Raw genomic sequence first — 22,926 nt, 5'->3', positions numbered from 1 at the left:
GTGTAGACTTTACAGTGAAATGCTTAATTACAAGCCCTTAACCAACAATTCAGTTTTAAGAAAAATACCTAAAGAAAAATAATAAATAAAAGGAACAAATAATTAAAGAGCAACAGTAAAATAACAATAGCGAGGTTATATAAAGGGGTACCGGTACAGAGTCAAAGTGCGGGGGCACCGGTTATTCGAGGTAATTGAGGTAGTATATACATGTAGGTACAGTTATTAAATTGACTTATGCATAGATAATAGGGGGTAGAAGCTGTGGTCTTATGGCTTGGGGGTAGAAGCTGTTTAGAAGCCTCTTGGACCTAGACTTGGCACTCCGGTACCGTTTGCCGTGCGGTAGCAGAGAGAACAGTCTACGACGAGGTTGACTGTAGTCTTTGACAATTTTTAGGGCCTTCCTCTGACACCGTCAGGTATAGAGGTCCTTGATGGCAGGAAGCTTGGCCCCAGTAATATACTGGGCCATACGCACTACCCTCTGTAGTGCCTTGCGGTAGGAGGCCAAGCAGCTGTCATACCAGGCAGTGATACAACCAGTCAGGATGCTCTCGATGGTGCAGCTGTAGATCCTTTGAGGATCTGAGGACCCATGCCAAATCTGTTCAGTCTCCTGAAGGGGAATAGGTTTTGTTGTGCCCTCTTCACGACTGTCTTAGTGTGTTTGGACCATGTTAGTTTGTTGGTGATGTGGACAGCAAGGAACTTGAAGCTCTCAACCTGCTCCACTACAGCCATGTCGATAAGAATGGGGGCGTGCTCTGTCCTCCTTTTCCTATAGTCCACAATCATCTCCTTAGTTTTGATCACGTTGAGGGAGAGGTTGTTGTCCTGGCACCACACGACCAGGTCTCTGACCTCCCTGTATGCTGTCTCGTTGTTGTTGGTGATCAGGCCTACCACTGTTGTGTCATCGGCAAACTTAATAATGGTGTTGGAGTCGTGCCTGGCCATGCAGTCATGAGTGAACAGGGAGTACAGGAGGGGACTGAGCACTTATCCCTGAGGGGTCCCCGTATTGAGGATCATTGTGGCGGATGTGTTGTTACCTACCCTTACCACCTGGGGGAGACCCGTCAGGAAGTCCAGGATCCAGTTGCAGATGGAGGTGTTTAGTCCCAGGTTCCTTAGCTTAGTGATGAGCTTTGAGGGCACTATGGTGTTGAACGCTGAGCTGTCATCAATGAATAGCATTCTCACATAGGTGTTCCTTTTGTCCAGGTGTGAAAGGGCAGTGTTGAGCGCAATAGAGATTGCATCATCTGTGGATCTGTTGGGGCTGTATGCAAATTGGAGTGGGTCTACGGTTTCTGGGATAATGGTGTTGATGTGAGCCATGACCAACCTTTCAAAGCACTTTATGGCTACACACGTGAGTGTTACGGGTCGGTATTCATTTAGGCAGGTTACCTTAGTGTCCTTGGGCTTAGGGACTATGGTGGTCTGCTTGAAACATGTTGGTATTACAGACTCAGAAAGGGAGGTTAAAAATGTCAGTGAAGACACTTGCCAGTTGGTCAGCGCATGCTCGGAGTACATATCCTGGTAATCCGTCTGGCCCTGTGGCCTTGTGAATGTTGACCTGTTTAAAGGTCTTACTCACATCGGCTGTGGAGAGCGTGATCACACAGTCGTCCAGAACAGCTGATGCTCTCACGCATGTTTCAGTGTTACTTGCCTCGAAGTGAGCATAGAAGTAATACAGCTCGTCTGGTAGGCTCGTGTCACTGGGCAGCACTCGGCTGTGCTTCCCTTTGTAGTCTGTAATAGTTTGCAAGCCCTGCCACATCCGACGAGCATCGGAGCCGGTGAAGTACGATTCGATCTTAGACCTGTATTGATGCTTTGCCTGTTTGATGTTTCGTCGGAGGGCATAGCGGGATTTCTTATAAGCTTCCGGGTTAGAGTCCCGCTCCTTGAAAGTGGCAGCTCTACCCTTTAGCTCAGTGCGGATGTTGCTTGTTATCCATGGCTTCTGGTTGGAATATGTACATACAGTCACTGTGGGACGACGTCATCGATGCAGCGCATTATGGTGTTTTTGTTTGACCCACGTGAACGTGACCAAAGACATGACAAAAACAGGAACTGAATTTACCGTGATTACAGTGGATATGTATAAATGAATGTGGTATTTGAGGCTCTCACCAATTGATAGTACAATGTACACACACATACATTCACTGGCCAGTTTATTAGGTACAGCACCCAGTTTATGAAGATAGAGCACTCCTACAGACAGTGAGTCACATGGCTTGCTATAAAAGCAGGCAGACAGGCATCGAAGGATTCAGTTACTATTCGATTGAACGTTAGAATGGGCAAAAAGAGTTACCTAAGCGACTTTGAGCATGGTATGATCCAGTATCTCATAAACAGCCGCCTACCTGGGCTTTTTTAATGCACAACAGGGTGTAGGGTTTCCTAAGAATGGTGCGACAAACAAAAAACGTAGTCAGCGGCAGTCCTGTGGACGAAACAGCTCGTTGATGAGAGGGGTTGAAGGAGAATGGCAAGAATTGTGCAAACCAACAGGCTGGCCATAAACAGACAAATAACGGTACAGTACAACAGTGGTGTGTAGAAGGCATCTTGGAATGGACATCTCGTCACTCCGTGTCACGGATAGACTATTGCAGCAGGGTTCCACTCCTATCAGCTAAAAACAAGAAGAAGCGGCTCCGGTGGGTACGTGGTCACAAACACTGGACATTTGAGGAGTGGAAAATCATTGCCTGGACTGACAAATCCCGGTTCCTGTTCAGTCATGAAATTGAATTTGTACTGAAATCAAAATGAAAGAAAAGTTAACTTGCAAATTCATTAGTCTATGGTGTGAAATAGGCTTTTAGAAGTGCCGCCATTATTTTATTACTTATCGTTAATGCTGTCTTTGGCGTGCTTATCAATGCACAACCACCTTTTTTTATTTATTTTATTTATTTAACCTTTAGTCAGTTAAGAACAAATTCTTAATTACAATGACAGCCTACCAAAAGGCAAAAGTCCTCCTGTGTGGACAGGGGATTTTTACCCACTCTTATCGATGTATTTATTTAGGAAGTCATAAAGTGTTACATTGTATTATGTTTGAAATGCATTCTGTCATTAATGATATATTTTAACATTGCTATTTAAAAAAAACAAGTTGTAATTTATAAAATATTGCATTTGTTGTCTTCCTCAAATGAAGGGGATGAAGGACAGAATCTGATTTCATTTGTCCTTAACTCAGTCATTTCATTCAGGCAAAGTGAGTTAGCCTGCCCCGGAGCAGGTTAGTTCTGAATGATTTGTTGCCATAGAAATTTACCTGGCTAAAAGGTGAGACACTTTTGTATGACCGCTTATCCCAGGTTGAACTCAGAGTTGACCAAAGTAGCCTTGCTAACTCCTCAAACCTGCTTCGTAAGATTCTCCTCATGGCTCTCATCTCCTCCCGGTAGGCTGATCAGTCATTGTTGGTAATCAGGCCTACTACTGTTGTGTCATCAGCAAACTTGATGGTTGAGTTGGAGACGTGCGTGGCCACACAGTCATGGGTGAACAGGGAGTACAGGAGGGGGCTGAGCACGACACCCCTGTGGGGTCCCCCATGTTGAGGATCAACGAGGCGGAGGTGTTGTTGCCTTCCTTCACCACTTTGGGTCGGCCCATCAGGAAGTCCAGGACAAGATTCACAGGGAGGGGTTCAGACCCAGGGCTCTGTGCTTAGTGATGAGCTTGGAGGGCACTATGGTGTTGAAGGCTGAGCTGTAGTGGATGAACAGCATTCTTACATAGGTACAGTATTTCTCTTGTCCAGGTGGGATAGGGCAGTGTGCAGTTCAATGGCGATTGTGTCGTCCGTGGATCTGTGGGGGCGGTATACGAATTGTAGTGGGTCTAGAGTGTCGGGTAAGGTGAAGGGATATGGTCCTTAACTAACCTTGCAAAGCACTTCATTATGACAGAAGTGAGAGCTACGTGGCAATAGTCATTTAATTCAGTTACCTTCACTTTCTTGGGTACAGGAATAATGCTGGACACCTTGAAGCAAGTGGGGACAACAAACTGGGATATGGAGAGACTGAATATGTCCATAAACACTCCAGCCAGCTGTTCTGCACATGCTCTGAGGACGCAGCTTGGGATGCCGTCTGGGCTGGCACCATGAATAGGATGGGGGGATGAAAGAAAGAGTGGCTTACTCACGTCAGCCATGGAGAACCCGAGCACACAGTTCTCATGAGTGACGGGGGCCCGCGTCGGCGGCTCAATATTATTTTCCTCGAAGCAGGACAAAGGTGTTTAGCTTGTCCTGGAGCGAGGCGTCGGTGTACGTGACGTGGCTGGCTTTCTCTTTATAATCGGTGATTTTCTGGAGTCTCGTGTCTAAGCCGTTGAATTGACTCCACTTTGTCCATCTTCAATTGCCTTAATTAAGGAGGTCATAGCTGGTTCTGTTTGTACACGTCTATGTTCCCAGTCACCTTGCCATGGTTAAATGCGGTGGTACAGGATTTCTGTTTCTCTCGAATGCTGTCATCTATCCACAGTTTTTGGTTTGGATCTAATCGTCACAGTGGAAACAACATCCACTATGCACTTCCCGATGAACCTAGTTACAGAGTCAGTGTATTAATACTATTCTCACAGGGTTACCCGGAACATTTCCCAGTCCGCGCGATCAAAACAATCTTAAAGCATAGATTCCGATTGGTCAGATCAAGTTTCTGCCTATAGGTGGGGAGGAGCAGAATGGAGGCATGATCTGATTTGTCGAAGGGAGGTGAACAGTGTTTACTCCGACACATTGGTCCTGGTTAAGCAGGTAGGTGTTAAGAAGCGTGGTTTGGCGGGTCATATTTCGGGGGAAGCAAGACTCGACCTTTGCCTCCCAAGCCCGTTGGGGAGTTGCAGCGATGATAGATCGAAATTGGGGAGAAAAAGGGGGTAAAATACATTTTTTTATTTTTTATAATAAATAAATCAGCCTAATCGAACTGTAGATTTCATCTTACATTCCAGTGTTCGAACTTGTAAACAAGGCTGATTTCTCTTAATGTGACTCATTGTCCGCTTTAGGTATAATGCCAGGAGGTGTTTGTGGCTTTGACAGCTCTAATGCAGTCCCACCTCTGACACTGCCAGAACAACCGCAATGCGGATGTCGGCTAAAGTGGATCTGATTGAGTAGAGCCCTAAAACAGCCTGCTCTCCAGAAGGCACCCTATACCCTATATAGTGCTCTACTTTTGACGATAGCCCTATATAGGGTGCCAAACCCTGTTCACACTTAAGTTTTTCAACTGATGTAGAACGCATTTGGCAGTTGTGATTTTTGCCCAAAATAACTTGAGGTAATATTTGAACCAGGCTATAACTTGGACAGTGAGACTAATGAGCAGCTCCATGCTGCCATCTATCCCACTGAGGTGTAATAAGTACTGGAGACTGTCTGCCCAAGATGTCCGCCCGTTGTTTTCAAGGTAACCTACTCATGTTCGCGTACACCGATCCATGGACCGTCTATATCCGGGTTGCATCCGGTTTAATACGGACTAACATCACGTGCACTCGGTGTGCACAGGGATCAGCGACGACATCATCATGTTATCCAAAAACATGGCAGACATTTGGATGAATATAAAATGCTAATATCTTAGGCTATAAGTGATAGAAAAATAATCTGCCTCAGTGACAATGAATTGAATAATTCAATGGATGTTTTGTGCACAAATTTCAAATCTGACATCTCTATATGACCGTCTATGGAAATTGTCTTTCAGTTAAAACTGCACTACCGAAGCAAAACTGTAGGAGCAGTCAAAACTGTGCTTCTAGAACGGAACCCTGGCCCCTTGATCTATCCATTGTTTTTGGTTTGGATAAGTTCTAATTGCCACAGAGGGAACAACATTCTCCATGCACTTCCTGATTAAACCAGTCACTGAGTCAGTGTATGTCGATACTATTCTCAGAGGTGACCCGGAACATTTCCCAGTCCATGTGATCAAAACAATCTTGAAGGATAGATTCCGATTTGTCAGACCAAGTTTCTGCCTATAAGTGGGGAGCAGAATGGAGGCATGATCTGATTTGTCAAAGGGAGGGCAGCCTTGTAGCCAACCCGGAAGGGAGAATAGCAATGACTAGCGAGTCCTCGATGCATTTGGCGGTTGTGAGACAACGGAGAGTTTTATGCACAGAAATAAATGTGAGGTAGTATTTGAACCAGGCTAGAACCTGGCCAATGAGACACGACAGCTCCATGTTGGCCACCATACATGTTCAACAAGATTCTTCACCATTTACATAACGTATTGTCACACCAAAATATCAATTCCCTGAGCAGAAAAAAAAGCTGAACATTTCTTGAAACGTATTAATCTATTTTAGCATTTTTCAAGCCTTCTGATACATTTAGAATGGCATTTCCAACATAAGGCCACATTATTGACCACTGCAAGAATAACAATCAGCACCCAAAACCATTTATTAAGATCATGAAAAATGTCAGTATGCTTTATTCTTTTGAATGAAACCACAAGCATGCTCAAGTCTAAATTGCCCTCCCTGTTCTTTAGGTCTTTCACCAGAAAAAGTGCTTCAAGTACTGTGCAATTTGGGATGCAGGCTCTGTTTTCAGACGCAAAACAGCGAGAATCTCTATTTAGGCAGCACCCTTTAGTGGTGCAACATGGGAAACACTAAATCAAGGGCTGATAACTACCAACAGCACTGAGACACACACAGAGAAAGTTATTATTTCAAAGGTTTGGTTTTATTTGATAATACTGTTGTATATTTTTGTACATTGGCTGAACGTCCACAAGGGACTTAAACAAAGCACTAAACACATGCATAGTCTGGTTGTCTTCACACTCCACCTCCCTCTCTACACCCACAAAACCCTTCCCTACCAACATAGCACGTGTACATCTGAAAGCATTGGATAAGGTAGAAGAAATATGGTGCTCAAAACCAAGGGATTGCCTTCTGAAAGATAGAATGAGCACCATGTTTCTTACATCCAATCCTCTTTAGATCTATGCAAGTGCCTTTCTTGCAGGTAGGCAACTAGGGGTGAGATTCACAGGAGGTTGGTGGCACCTTAATTGGGGAGGACGGGCTCTTGGTAATGGCTGGGGCGGAATGAGATCAAATACATCAAACACAGTTTCCATGTGTTTGATGTCATTCCATTGACTCCGTTCCAGCAATTATTATGAGCCGTCCTCCCCTCAGCAGCCTCCACTGGTGAGATTCTTTCTCTCACATGCTCCCAGCGCAAGAAGACTTTCACCACTTTAAAGAGAAAGACAGAGACTTGATAGGGGGGGAAAATATATATATAAAAATCATGTAATAGAGTTAACACTGGAAAACTAAATGTACTGAAAATGGAAAGTCCACTTTTAATTTATGCTTCTGTTATTCCATCATACTTTAAATCCAAATGAATATAATATAGCGATCTACTGAGATCTGAGTAGTATGTGCCTGTCTCAGATCTCAGAAGATGCCATTTCATTTTGATGTGGTTTCCTGAGAAGTTACACTTCTCCAGGCATTGTGAGATCTGACCACCTGCGCAATGCAACTGACTGCAGTTAAGACGACCTGGAATGTGGCCTGGCTGTCTGTCCCATAAGACACCCTATTCTCTTTGTAGTGCTACTTAAAAAAAAATGGAATCCCTTTTTCTCCCCAATTTCGTGGTATCCAATTGGTAGTAGTTAGTCTTGTCTCATCGCTGCAACTCCCGTACGGTCTCGAGAGGCGAAGTTCCGAAACACAACCCAACCAAGCCGCACTGCTTCTTGACACAATGCACATCCAACCCAGAAGCCAGCCGCAGCAATGTGTCAAAGGAAACACCGTACACCTGGCGACCTGGTCAGCGTGCACTGCGCCTGGCCCGCCACAGGGGTCGCTAGTGCGCGATGAGACAAGGATATTCCTGCCGGGCAAACCCTCCCGAACCTGGACGACGCTTGGCCAATTGTGCGCTGTCCCATGGGCCTTCTGGTCGCGGCCGGCTGCGACCGGGAGGCCGCGTTGCAGTGCCTTAGAAGCCTCCCGGGTGGCGCAGTGGTCTAAGTGCTACTTTTGACCAGGGCCCATATAGTGCACTTTATAGGAATGGGGTGCCATTTGGGATACACAGTCTGCCTGACTGCAGTACAATATTAAAAACACTATAGAGAATCACACGGTTTGGTCTTTTCTGGAATTCCTCTTCAAAGTGCAAATCTAGTTCTAATGATGCAAATAATAATTATTTAAAAAAAAAAGGAGGGGGGCATAGCGGTGATGGTTATGGGGGGGGGGGTGCAGGGGTAATAATGTGATACCATAGGCATCCATCTCTATCACATGCCATAGACTGGTCCGGTGAGACATGCATTCTAGGTTATTTTAAAAATGTTGTTATTCCCATATTTGTCTCTGACTGGGATGCTTTGGTTATTCAGACAAAATGAAATGCAACCATTTATAAAAACTAAACACCTTTCTTACCAAATGTCTATTAGAACAAGCTGGGAAGTCCCGCCTCACCATCAATCTGAATTGGTCCTAACAGCATGGTTATGAGAAGCAACAAATAGCGTTTGACTAGTTAAAAAGAAAAAAAGGCATCTTGGAATATGGCTTTGAAATCAAACAGAATGAGGAAACAAGTAATGTTGAGCCATCATTGAATAGATATGGAGTCGTTCTAACCTGGGTAGTTTGACAGGGGTAGAGAGTGCACTACTTTTGACCTGGGCTCTGTTGCCATTTGACATACCCCCCAAAAATAAAAATGATCTGTCCTCCTGACGCCAGCCTCAGGGGGATGTGACATCATCATCTCCACACGACCAGTATATATGGGTCTTGTGACACTAAATAGCTACACAAACATCCTGAGCCCCTGTCTAGCGCCTTCCCCTAGCCTCTAACCCGTCTGTGTTTTGCAGTCCTGAAGGAACCGGATGGGTGTAAGCAATATGACAAATACCATTTAGGGGGCTAGGTGGAGCCATCACCATACTATTAACATATCCAGTCCCTTTAGGTCTGCAAACACAAGAGGTAGAAGCTAGAAGTTGTTTTTGGATCAGTAAACTATTAACCGAGCTCTCTTAAAATCATTCAGCTTTGCCTCATTATATTTTATATGTGTATCAAATTAATGTTGTCCTTCATACAGATTATTTTCTCCCCTAATATTTCATAAAATGTTGTTGAGAAACATATTTTTTTCTTTAATCAGGTTGTGCAGTGGGCCACTGGAAGGGGTAGGGAAGGAAAGTGACTAGGGGTCCTCGATGTCCAGGAACTCCTTCTTGGGCGGAGTCACACCGCGATACCAGGAACAGGAGCCGTCGGCCCTCTTGACGCAGGTGTAGTGGTTAGCTTGGCGACCGTGCACCTGCTTCTCTATCATCAGGTCTGTCCACAGACACTCCTCTGGAGCAGAGATGGCACAGGGCAGGGAGGGGCAGCGCACAATCTACACAGAGAGAGAGACAGATACACAGGTTAAAAGGACCAAGTACCTTACTGTAATAGATCTCCATTTAAAATGGGCAAAAAAAAATAGTGGAAAGAAAAAGTATGAGAACCCTTTGGAATTACCTGGATTTCTGCATAAATTAGTAAAAATTTGATCTTCATCTTAGTCACAACAATAGACAAACAGTGTGCTTAAACTAGTAACACAAATTATTGTATTTCTTGTGTATATTGAATACATAATTTAAATATTCACAGTGTAGGTTGGAAAAGGTATGTGAACCCCTAGGCTAATGACTTCTCCAAAAGCTAATTGGAGTCAGGAGTCAGCTAACCTGCAGTCCAATCAATGAGACGAGATTGGAGATGTTGGTTAGAGCTGCCTTGCCCTATAAAAAACTCACAACATTTGAGTTTGCTATTCACAAGAAGCATTGCCTGATGTGAACCATGCCTCGAACAAAAGAGATCTCAGAAGACCTAAGAATTGTTGACTTGCATAAAGCTTGAAAGGGTTACAAAAGTATCTCTAAAAGCCTTGCTGTTCATCAGTCCACGTTAAGACAAATTGTCTATAAATGGAGAAAGTTCAGCACTGTTGCTACTCTCCCTAGGAGTGGCCATCCTGCAAAGATGACTGCAATAGCACAGCGCAGATTGCTCAATGAGGTTAAGAAGAATCCTAGAGTGTCAGCTAAAGACTTACAGAAATCTCTGGAAGATGCTAACATCTGACAAGTCTACGATACGTAAAACAAGAATGGTGTTTATGGGAGGAAACCACAGAAGAAGCCACTGCTGTCCAAAAAAAACATTGCTGCAAGAGTGCACCTGGATATTCTACAGCGCTACTGGCAAAATATTCTGTGGACAGATGAAACAACAGCTGAGTTGTTTGGAAGGAACACACAACACCATGTGTGGAGAAAAAAAAAGGCACAGCACACCATCAAAACCTCATCCCAACTGTAAAGTATGGTGGATGGGAGCATCATGGTTTGGGGCTGCTTTGCTGCCTCAGAACAGATTTCTATCAGACAGAAAAATTCATCCAAGTTTATCAAGACATTTTGCAGGAGAACGTTAGGCTATCTGTTTACCAATTGAAGCTAACAGAAGTTGGGTGATGCAACAGGACAATGACCCAAAACAGAAGTAAATCAACAGAATGGCTTCAACAGAAGAAAATACGCCTTCTGGGGTGGCCCAGTCAGAGTCCTGACCTCAACCCGATTGAGATGCTGTGGCATGACCTCAAGAAAGCGGTTCACACCAGACATCCCAAGAATATTGCTGAACTGAAACAGTTTTGTAAAGAGGAATGGTCCAGAATTCCTCCTGACCGTTGTGCAGGTCTGATCCACAACTACAGAAAACATTTGGTTGAGGTTATTGCTGCCAAAAGGAGGGTCAACCAGTTATTAAATCCAAGGGTTCACATACTTTTTCCACCCTGCACTGTGAATGTTTACATGGTGTGTTCAATAAAGACATCAAAACGTATAATTGTTTGTGTGTTATTAGTTTAAGCAGACTGTTTGTCTATTGTTTTGACCTAGATGAAGATCAGATCAAATTTTATGACCAATTTATACAGAAATCCAGGTATTTCCAAAGGGTTCACATACTTATTTGTGCCACTGTAGCTTTTTAGCAAAAAACTTGTTCTTAAGCAAAAATTTTGCTGTCAGAGTGGGGAGGGGAAAAGTAAAAACTAGCTATTATTATTGGCAGAGAGGTTTGTTATTGGTCTATTAACCAATTTGCACTGTAAAGCCGAAACTCCCGCCCAAGCAAACCTGCTGATTAGAAGGCCCTCTGTATTTTCAACCAGCAACTAACTGATAGAAATATAGATTAAGTTAGTTTTATAAAAAAAAATTATTGTACAACAGCTGATGAAACTATGATAAAAACACAGGGAAAACAGTATTGACTGCAATGGGCCTTTAAGATTGGTTTCCCTATCCATCTATCCCTTCCACATCACTCCTTGCTTCCCACCACCTCCCTCCCTACCTTGCAGTCACAGCCCATCTGATAGCGCTGAGTCAGACTCTTCTTCTGAGTGGGGCTCATGGACTCCCAGGGCGTGATGTAGTCACACAGGGTCACATGCATCTTCCCACCTGCCTCCACCTTGCCTACAGGGGGCAACAGAGGTAGAAAGAGAAGGAGGATGAGAGAGAGCGAGGTGGGGGGGGGGGGGGAGAGAGGGAGCGCGAGAAAGAAAGGTTCTCTAAAACAGCAACAACAGATGTGGTTCTGAAACTTTATAACTGAGTCACTGAAATCAGACAGCAGCTTTTCTTTTACTCGCCTCCCCCCTCTTTAGATCGGGGCAGACATCAATAAGAAAATGGAGAAGAGACGAGAGGGTGAGTTGTTGAAATGCTTGTCGGACAGAAACTGGTTTTCACCATACTGAGGACCGTCCGTAGTCCTAAAGAATCCAGAAGAAGGAAACGCTAGCCTCAGCAGTTCCTGTTCTGGTGTTCCCTGTAATTAAGCTGAGTGTGTGTGTAGGGAAACCAGAGCGTGCATGATCTAATGCCCCTCTGTGTCCCTCTTTATGTCTACTCCGTCTGTTCCAGTTGTGCTCACTCAGCACCATCTAGCATAGCCTCATCCCAGATCTGTTTGTGCCGTCTTGCCAACTCCTATGGTCATTGTAATACCAATAACTGTAGGAGTAGGCACGAGAACACAAACAGCTCTGGGATCAGACTACTTCTAGCACACAGCGGAGGGAGAATATTCCGCCATGTCATCAGTGTCTGGTCAGGTCAGACAGATGACTAGCCTTACCGGATATTAGGTACTCCTTCTTGCCGCTAGTATCCAAGGTAACGCCACACACAGCAGAGACTGGTGAAGTGAAGATCGCCTCAATGTCCTGGTCAGGACCCTTAAACATCTATAACACAATCACAGGTAAGGGGTTAGATGAACACAGGTCTTATATCTAACAACCCCAGGTCAGGGGGGGGTTAAAGTTCATGGATGTATTTTCACCTTGATCTGCTTGACCTCGTACTGGATCCTCTTGATGGGGTTCCCATAGATATCATTCCCAGTATCCACCTCCTTCTCACCCACCACCTTCGCTCGGATCACTGCAGGGAGACAGATATGGGGTCAGAGGACATCAAGAATACACACACAAAACAACAAAGCAAAGCTTCTGTTTGAATACTTCCCTCAACAGTACAGCTCGTTAATCACCTGCAGATGGAGCCCAGGCGGCCTCTATGGCAGCTTGTTGTTCCTACATCAATAAACCCCAACACAACCCACAAACAACTTTGTTTTGACTGTTTCAGGTTGTGAACTAGCCGCCAGTACCATTCCACATCACATCATGATTTGTTAGCACATATTGGCAGGGAGGGATGTGTGCTTTCACTGATAAACAAGGGAGTGATTGAGGCACATTATCAAGGAGAGATTGCGTACGCGACATATAGCGAGAGAGACAGGGACAGTGATAGCAAGAAATCAGAACACAATGTAGTGACACTGAAGAAAGGATAGAAAGTATGAATGAGCTGTAGTTCGTGTGTGTGTGTGTGTGTGTGTGTGTTAAAAGACCTCTCAGACTACATCATGCTTCAGCTATGGGAAGGGAATGGAAAATATGAGCAATACGCAATAACGTAAAATCACCAGAGAGAAACACACACACACTTCACAGGGGTGACTGCCATTGCTCTACACCCTTATGTTCTCTTCATGGCATGGAACAGACAAATACAGAGGGGTTCACTGCTCCCCCCGCTCTCTCTTTCGCATGCTTTTCTGCACATGTAACCACTTCAAGTTCATACACATGGCGCTGACTGAGGCTGATGCGGTGTACCTGGCTGGCTCCCTCTCCTGCATTCCGTGGAGTTTTTCCCCTCGCTCGTTTCCTGACCTCATTCAGGCCCAGAGGCTAATGAGCACTAAGGACCCTGGGTATACAACAGGGTAGAGAGAACTAGTGATACATTTTTGGGGGATGCCGTTACATATCGGGATAATATTTGACAAGATATTGCGACATTGTCAAAACGATATATTATTTTTGCCCTAGTTGGCTGCAGTATTTTTTTTATGCATTTCGATGACTGGACTATGGAATTGCAATACGGTCACAGTATTGAGTTGCAATACATATAAAATTGTGAGAATAGCAGTACATATTATATCGGCACCTAAGTATCATGATATCGTATCATGAGGTCCCTATCAATTCCCAGTCCTAGAGAAAACGCTCAGCTCAGGGAAAAAGTGTAGGGGCGGCAGGTAGCATTGCAGTTAAGAGCATTGGGCTAGTAACCGAAAGGACACGAGTTCAAATCCCAGAGCTGACTAGGTGAAGAATCTGTCGATGTGCCCTTGAGCAAGGCACTCAACCCTCCTGTAAGTCACGCTGGATAAGAGCGTCTGCTAAAATGTAAAAGTGATTCGGGACTGCTGCCTGTTTAACGACTTTTGCAGGAATGATGTTTTCCTAAATAGGCACCATTTCCCCCCCTTGCTATTTCTTAACTAGGTCGTATGAGCACCCCATGTTGAGAGTGCAGCAGAAACTCTAGGGTAGCAGAGAAAGCTAAGGAGGTTAAAAACACACATCATAGCTACGCTGAATTACTTATACATCACCAGCACTAAGCAATGTCTTCCATGAAAACCATCCTGAGTTCCCCCAACCCTACCTCCACCACACTGTCCATCCCTCTCCCCATTAGAGCAGTGGTTCTAGGGGGTGACATGGCCTCCCCCGTCCCAGCCCCTGCTGGAGCAGGCTGGGAAGTCCCCTGTCTTTCCCAGGGAATAAAGATGTAAAATTAGCTGTAAGATAAATCTGGTGCAATGCATCACTTCCCACTGGTTGATTCAACATTGTTTCCATGTCACTTCAATTAAATGACATTGAACCAACGTAGAATAACCATGTGCCCAGTGAGTTCTCACTTCAGAGTGATGCTTTTGTTATACATTGTCCCTGTCCAAATAAACTTAATAAATAAGATCTGCCTACAAGCTAGACATGGGAGCAGGGACATGTGTGTGACACCAGAGACAAATGTTAATCACTTAGCTGTTAGTGTCACTACTCTGTGAGTGTGTGTGGGCTGTAGAGGATACAGACTCAGTGTTCTGTCAACTGGCGTAGTACACACACACACACACACACACACACACACACACACACCATCCTCTCCCTCTTCTTATTTCCTCTGAACATGGATGGGAGCATAGCTTAAGCATATTCTTGGCCCCTCTCTGCAATCTAACTCATTTAGATGAGCTTGGTGGGACTGTACGTATGCTCAAAATGACCAGGACACAGAGGGATTCTGAAGAGGAGCGAACACTTGAAAGTCAGAGTATCCCGCCCTGTAAGTCAATAGTGTGTTTATTTAATTTAACTAGGCAAGTCAGTTAAGAACAAATTCTTATTTACAATGACGGCCTACCCTGGCCAAACCCTAAACCGGACGATGCTGGGCCAATTGTGCGCTGCCATATGGTAGTCCCAGTCACGGCCGGTTGTGATACAGCCTGGAATCGAACCAGGGTCTGTAGTGACACCTCTAGCGCTGAGATGCAGTGCCTTAGACCGCTGCGCCACTCGGGAGATGTTTGAGAAAGATGATCATAGAGGGAATGGTCAGAAGGATGGGAGGGAAAAAGAAAGTTTGTGCCATTTCCATGGATATTTGTGAGAAGTCCTTGACTTTGTTTTTTTCTTTGGTGTACCCAAAACTGAGAGCCAGATGTTATAAGCTACCAGATCAATGCATTAGAGAGAGAAAGAGATGCATACATTTCTTTGTAGTGCATGTGTGTGTACTGTATGTCTGTGCAGTAGTGTGTGTGCACAGCACCCATCCCACTGGGCAGAGATGTAATTTCAAATGACTAGTTTTGATTTACACTGAACAAAAATATAAAAACGCAACATGTAAAGTGTTGGTTCCATACGCATAAAAATATTATTTTGCTCAGATTTTATCCACAAATCAAATAATCAGGAGGCTGAAGAAATTTGGCTTGGCACCTAAAACTTTTACAGATGCACAATTGAGAGCATCCTCTTGGGCTGTATCACCGCCTGGTAAGGCAACTGCACCGCCCGCAACCACAGGGCTCTCCAGAGGATGGTGCGGTCTGCTCAACGCATCACTGGGGGCAAACTACCTGCCCTACAGGACACCTACAGCAACCAATGTCACAGGAAGACCAAAAAGTTCAAGGACAACAACCACCTGAGCCACTGCCTGTTCACCCCGCTATCATCCAGAAGGCGAGGTCAGTACAGGTGCATCAAAGCTGGGACCGAGAGACTGAAAAACAGCTTCTAGCTCAAGGCCATCAGACTGTTAAATAGCCATCACAAGCATATTAGAGGCTGCTGCCTAGACTTGAAATTACTGGCCACTTTAATAATGTTTACATATTTTGCATTACTTATCTCATATGTATATACTGTATTCTATCCTACTGTATCTTAGTCTATGCCGCTCTGACATTGTGTGTATTAAGAATATATAAATATTTGGACGAGCAATCTAAAGTAAAGGAATTGTTAGATATTACTGCACTGTTGGAGCTAGAAAACAAGCATTTTGTGACAACAGCAATAACATCTGCTAAACACGTATACATGTGACCAATAAAATGACATCCCTGTTAGTGAGCATTTCTCCTTTACCAAGATAAGTCATCCACCTGACAGGTGTGGCATATCAAGAAGCTGATTAAACCGCATGATCATTACACAGGTGCACCTTGTGCTGGGGACAATAAAAGGTCACTATAAAAAAAATATGCAGTTTTGTCACAACACAATGCCACAAGTTGAGATTGTGCAATTGACATGCTGACTGCAGGAATGTCCACCAGAGCGTTTGCCAGAGGATTGAATCTGCCATAAACCACCTCCAATGTCATTTTAGAGAATTTAGCAGTATGTCCAACAGGCCTCACAACCGCAGACCACTTGTAACCACGCCAGCACAGGAAGTCCACATCCAGCTTCTTCACCTGCGGGATCATCTGAGCCCAGTCACCCAGACGGCTGATGAAACTGTGGGTTTGCACAAGAATTTCTGCACAAACTGTCAGAAATTGTCTCAGGGAAGCTCATCTGCTTGCTTGTCGTCTTAACAAGGGTCTTGACCTGAATGTAATTTGGTGTCGTAAGTGACTTCATTTGGCAAATGCTCACCTTCGATGGCCATTGGCTCGCTGTAGACGTGTGCTCCTCATGGACAAATCACAGTTCAAATGTACATTTTAGTCATTTAGCAGACACTTATCCAGAGCAACTTACAGGAGCAATTATGATTAAGTGCAGATTTTTGACCTAGTTGGCTCAGGGACTCAAAACAGCGACCTTTCGGTTACTGGCCCAACGCTCTTAACCGCTAGACGACCTGCTGTCTGTATCAGGCATATGGAAGACAACGTGTATGGCATCATATGGGTGAGCGGTTAGCTGATGTCAACGTTGTGAACAGAATGCCACATGGTGGCGGTGGGGTTATGGTAAGGGGCAGGTATAAGCTACGGACAATGAGCACAATTGCATTTTAGTCGATGGCAATTTGAATGCACAGAGATATCGTGACGAGATCCTGAGGCCCATTGGTTTGCCATTCATCCGCTGCCATCACCTCATGTTTCAGCATGATAATGCACAACCCCATTTCGTAAGGATCTATACACAATTCCTGGAAGCTGAAAATGTCCCAGTTCTTCCATGACCTGCATACTTACCAGACACGTCACCCATTGAGCATGTTTGGGATGCTTTGGATCAACGTGTACAACAGTGTGTTCCAGTTCCCGCCAATATCCATCAACTTTGCACAGCCACTGAAGAGGAGTGCTACAACATTCCACAGGCCAGAAATCAACAGCCTGATCAAGAAGGAGATGTGTCATGCTGCATGAGGCAAATGGTGGTCACACCAGATACTGACTAGTTTTCTGATCCACGCCCCTACCTTAAGGTATCTGTATTCCCAGTCATGTGAAATCCATAGATTAGGGCCTAATGAATTCATTTAAATTGACTGATTTATTTATATGAACTGTAACTCAGTAAAATATCTGACATTGTTGCATGTTGACTTCGTATTTTTGATTAGTGTACATTTGGTTAAGTTGTCAACTAACTTGAATTCAACAAATGTCACCATGTAAAAAAAAAAAAAAAAAAAAAAAAAAAAAGAAAAAAAAAAAAAAATACACAATTCCCTTATGTTAATGACTTTTTGAAACTCCAATCTTTTTCACGTTGATTCAACGTTATATTGATTTTTGTTGCTGAAGTAACGTGGAAACAACGTTGAGTCAACCAGTTTTGTCCCCAGCAGAATCTCTATGAAGTGGTCTATGTGTCTGTCTGTTGCTATCCCACTGCATTAGTTTGGTGCGGAACGGGAAAACCCCAGAAACATTCCTGTCATTCCTCACAGCTACACCCCTCAGAGGAAGAGGGAAAGAAGAAAGGAGGATAGAAAGAGAGAAAGAGCGAGAGAGGAGGACTGGTGTGAGACTGTAATTCTGAGAGGGATTCTAAAGCAGAATTTATACTACCCTGCTTAGTCTCCCTTGCTCACTCTCTCTTTATAATCTTCCTCTCATCCTGCTGTGCCACGTCCACAAACCAGGCGATACTCCTAGCCCCACAGCAGACGCTGAAGCACTGGAATCTCATAGGGGACTGTGTGCAGTGTTTACCCTGTATTAATTTAGCAGCAGCACACCGCCACTGCTAAATTGTTGCTGCCACACAAAAACCCCCCCCAAAAAAACAGAAGTATGTGGACACCTGCTCATCAAACATCTCATTCCAAAATCATGGGCATTAATATGGAGTTGGTCCCCCCCTTTGCTGCTATTACAACCGCCACTCTTCTGGGAAGGCTTTCCACTAGATGATGGAACATTGCTGCAGGAACTGGCTTCCATTCGACCACAAGAGCATTAGTGAAGTCGGGCACCGATGTTGGGCGATATGGCGTTTCATTCATCCCAAAGGTGTTCAATGGGGTTGAGGTCATGGCTCTGTGCAGGCAAGTCAAGTTCATCCACACTGATCTCGACAAACCACTTCTGTATGGACCTCGCTTTGCGCACGGGTGCATTGTCATGCTGAAACAGGAAAAGGCCTTCCCCCAAACTGTTGCCACAAAGTTGGAACCACAGAATTGTCTAGAATGTCATTGTATGCTGTAGCATTAAGTGTTCCCCCATCAACGCTCCAGTCACATGGCGGCGAGCTTTGCACCACTCCAGCCGACGCTTGGCATTGCATATGGTGATCTTAGGATTGTGTGCGGCTGCTAGGCCATGGAAACGGATGGAAATTTCATGATGATGGCAGCGGAAATTTCATGCACTCGGCAGTCCCGTTCTGTGAGCTTGTGTGGCCTACCACGTCGCGGCTGAGCCGTTGTTGCTCATAGACGTTTCCACTTCACAATAACAGCACTTACAGTTGACCGTGGCAGCTCTAGAGTTCAACCGGCTTGAGATGTGTGTGCGCACACAGTCAAACGTTGACACATCTACTCATTCAAGGAGTTCTTTAATTTTACTATTTTCTACATCAAAACTATGAAATAACACATATGGAATCATGTAGAAACCAAAACAAAATGAAGATTTTTTTTTTTTAAACAAATCAAAATATATTTTATATTTGCTTTTCTTCAAAGTAGCCACCCTTTGCCTTGATGACAGCTTTGCACTCTTGGCATTCTCTCAACCAGCTTCTCCTGGAATGCTTTTACAACAGTCTTGAAGGAGTTCCCACATATGCTGAGCACTTGTTGGCTGCTTTTCCTTCACTCTGCAGTCCAACTCATCTCAAACCATCTCAATTGGGTTGAGGTCGGGTAATTGTGGAGGCCAGGTCATCTGATGCAGCACTCTCCTTGGGCAAATAGCCCTTACACAACCTGGAGGTGTGTTGGGTCATTGCCTGTTGAAAAAGAAATGATAGTGGGACTATGCGCAAACCGCAAACCATTGCAAACCGTCACACCTCCTTCATGCTGGGAACCACACATGGGGAGATCATCCATTCACCTACTCTGCATCTCAAAGACAGGGCAGTTGGAACCAAAAATCTCAAATTTGGACTCATCAGACCAAAGGACAGAGTTCCACCAATCTAATGTCCATTGCTCGTATTTCTTGGCACAAGCAAGTCTTCTTATTTGTGTCCTTTAGTAGGGGTTTCATTGCAGCAATTTGACCATGAAGGCCTGATTCACGCAGTCTCTTCTGAACTGTTAATGTTGACATGTGTCTGTTACTTAAACTCTGAAGCATTTATTTGGGTTGCAACTTGAGGCTGGTAACTAATGAACTTCTCCTCTGCAGCAGAAGTAACTCTGGGTCATCCTTGCCTGTTGTGGTCCTCATGAGAGCCAGTTTCATCAAAGGGCTTGATGGTTTTTGCAACTGCCCTTGAAGAAATTTTCAAAGTTTCTTCCAGATTGACCTTCATGTCTTAAAGCAATGATGAACTGTCATTTCTCTTTGCTTATTTGAACGGTTCTTGCCATAATATGGACGATCTTTTACCAAATAGGGCTATCTTCTGTAAACCACCCCTACCTTGTCACAACAAAACTGATTGGCTCAAACGCATTAAGGAAAGAATTTACACAAATTAAACAAGGCACACCTGTTAATTGAAATGCATTCCAGGTGACTACCTCATGAAGCTGGTTGAGAGAATGCCAAGGGTGTAAAGCTGTCAAGCCAAAGTGTGGCTACTTTGAAGAATCTCAAATATATTTTGATTTGTTTAACACATGATTCCATGTGTTATTTACTAGTTTTGATGTACTCACTATTTTCCACATTGTAGAATGATAGTAAAAATAAAGAAAAATCCTTGAATGAGTAGGTGTGTCCAAACTTGACTGGTACTAATATATAAATAAACACACAAAAACAATTGTTTAATATAAAACTTTTTGGGATGGGAAAACACTTTGTGTACACTTAAATGAGTATAACCAGACAACGTTTGTAGAAAAGATGATAAAAAAAATAAGGTCAATCATTCAATCTTCGAATAACTTGAAATCACCCCAGAAAAACCTCAAGCAATGAAACCAAATGATTTTGTTTGAGCATAAGAACACAGAATTAGCCATGGCAAAATGTGTAGAATTGTAGGAAAGTAGCCCCTTTTGATCCAGAAAAAAACCTTGCTTATTTCCAATAAGACACCTGCCTGATAATATTGTATGGTGCCATGTACAGGCTACGGTAAAAAGAGCCTTAATCATTTTTTGCAAATATTGGGATCATTTTTGGGCCGGGATTATAGATAGTTGGTGTTGGCATCATTCATTTTCATTCTCTGGAATAAAAAGCACCAGAAATTAGCTTCTCACAGTCCTACACATAAAATAATTAATAATAACACATTCCTGGGGGCATGTTCCCGTGACCCTGCCACGCTCTTTGCCACCGCATGCAAAATAATCTAGGGGAAACAATGGTATGCATGTGTCACCTCTGCGTTACTATCAGACCCTGTCCTACACCTCTGCAGAATTTTCAGGTGGAGACAATGCAAGCCTTCAGATCTCTCAAGCAAAGTTACTAATCATCTCCTGCTTACATTTGAGGTTGGAAATTGGTCAATCAATTCTCATCTGTCAACAGGAAACAGCCAGTGTGGAAAAGGGTGGTTCCATGTCATTGCAGAAAACCATGACACCAATCATCTCAGATTGTTATGAAATTAGTTAAAAAACACAAAATGTTTCCAGAATGCTTGTTTTAATATAATTTCATGAGAAAGTAAGCTGATTGATTGCAACCAAATTGGCCATTTTAACATATTCAATAAATATAGTACCAAACATCCGATTTGGACCCAACTTTTTCTAACAATGAGTAAGACCTTGAAGAAGTGACCAAATCTGCCACCAGTATAGCGACTTTGGGAAAACAGACAGAACTGGCAAGTACACTACTACCTTAAGGACCAGACCTCTTGACAGAGGCTATAGTAATGACGCAAAAACAGAAGGTACACGTGAGGGCGTAACCTGTCAATCACTTACCTACGTCCGCGTTACAGAAAGCCTGTTGCGGGTGCACGGGTGCACAGCTGCAAGCTTCCACTAGCTCCTCTGCCCGCCACAAAATCAGTACCGTCAGCGTACATAGGACGCCGTTAATTGACAACGCCATTTTCTCCCGCGTTGTTTACCTTCCTTTGAAATGCGGAAAAAAAGTGTCCCTATTGAGAGTGAAATCCGCTGAGGGCTGTCTGTGTGCGAGTACAGCTACAATGAGTGTGTTGCTCCGAGACCAATGAAACGAATAACGGTTGAAGACCGCAGGTCCTGGGTCCCCACACGCAGTTTAGCAGTTCTGGGCAGGAGGAAACGAAAAGCCTTTAGAACGTCGTGAAAGAACCGCTGCTGCACTGTCCAACAGTGTGACCGTTCACTGGAGTCTGTTGCTCTTCCTTTCGGGATCAGCTGGGTTTTAAGGCTGCTGCATGTTGGACTCCTCCCCCCTCGGTAACGATTCGTCCTGCGGTAGGCACTGAAGCCCTACGTTCTAAGTTTCCCTCTCTTCATATTCTCCTCTCTTCTGAATCGCATCCCTCTTCTCCGTCTGTAGCTGCTGCTGACGTTATCAGCATATTCAGAGAGAGAGTGAGAACATTGTAAATACCGCCAATATGTATCTGTTTATTTACAGTGAAAATATTCATACCCATTGACTTATTCCACATTTTGATTACATTGTTTTTTATCTCACCCATCAACCCACAACACCCCATAATGACAAAGTAAAAAAATGTGTTAGACATTTTAGCAAATTTATTGAAAATGAAATACATAAATATCTAATTGGTTGTTGCTCATTGCTAGGCAGCCATTTTCAAGTATTGCCATATATGTTCAAGCCAATTTTAGTCCAAACTGTAACTAGGCCACTCAGGAACATTCAATGTCATCTTGGTAAGCAACTCCAGTGTATATTTGCCCTTGTGTTTTAGGTTATCGTCCAGCTGAAAGGTGAATTTGTCTCCCAGTGTCTGTTGGAAAGCAGACTGAACCAGGATTTCCTCTAGGAGTGTGCTTGTGCTTAGCTCTATTCCGTTTCTTTTTAACCTAAAAAACTCCCTAGTCCTTGCCGATGACAAGCATACACATAACATGATGCAGCCACCACCATGCTTGAAAATATGAAGAGCGGTACTCAGTGATGTGTTGTTGATTTTGCCCCAAACATAACACTTTGTTTTCAGGACATAAAGTTAATTTCTTTGCCAAATATTTTACAGTTTTTCAGTGCCTTATTGCAAACCGGGATGCATGTTTTGGAATATTTTTATTCTGTACAGGCTTCCTTCTTTTCAATCCGTGATTTAGGTTAGTATTGTGG

At 43.9% G+C, this 22,926-nt stretch overlaps 1 protein-coding gene across 1 annotated transcript; it reads right to left on the bottom strand.

Moving 5' to 3' along the window:
• Positions 1-9,233: 9,233 nt before the first annotated feature.
• On the bottom strand, positions 9,234-22,014 carry timp2a (TIMP metallopeptidase inhibitor 2a). The gene is made up of 5 exons (XM_029698949.1): positions 21,588-22,014; positions 12,508-12,608; positions 12,301-12,409; positions 11,512-11,636; positions 9,234-9,490 (listed from the first exon to the last, which is right to left on the bottom strand). The coding sequence occupies exons 1-5, from the start codon at positions 21,715-21,717 to the stop codon at positions 9,293-9,295; spliced, it is 663 nt and encodes a 220-aa protein (XP_029554809.1). The 5' UTR covers positions 21,718-22,014; the 3' UTR covers positions 9,234-9,292.
• Positions 22,015-22,926: the final 912 nt, after the last annotated feature.

This window comes from Salmo trutta, chromosome 18 (genome assembly GCF_901001165.1).
Source record: "Salmo trutta chromosome 18, fSalTru1.1, whole genome shotgun sequence".
NCBI classification, from domain to species: domain Eukaryota; kingdom Metazoa; phylum Chordata; class Actinopteri; order Salmoniformes; family Salmonidae; genus Salmo; species Salmo trutta.
Note: the sequence above shows the minus strand (reverse complement) of the source record. Positions and strands in the feature narration are given on the sequence as shown.

Excerpts from the sequence above, each read along its gene's own strand:
- timp2a (XM_029698949.1), bottom strand. The coding sequence starts at position 21,717 with ATGGCGTTGTCAATTAACGGCGTCCTATGTACGCTGACGGTACTGATT. Across the intron at positions 12,609-21,587 it reads TTTCTGTAACGCGGACGTAG|TGATCCGAGCGAAGGTGGTG; the intron begins GTAAGTGATTGA and ends GTCTCCCTGCAG. Across the intron at positions 12,410-12,507 it reads ACGAGGTCAAGCAGATCAAG|ATGTTTAAGGGTCCTGACCA; the intron begins GTGAAAATACAT and ends ATTGTGTTATAG.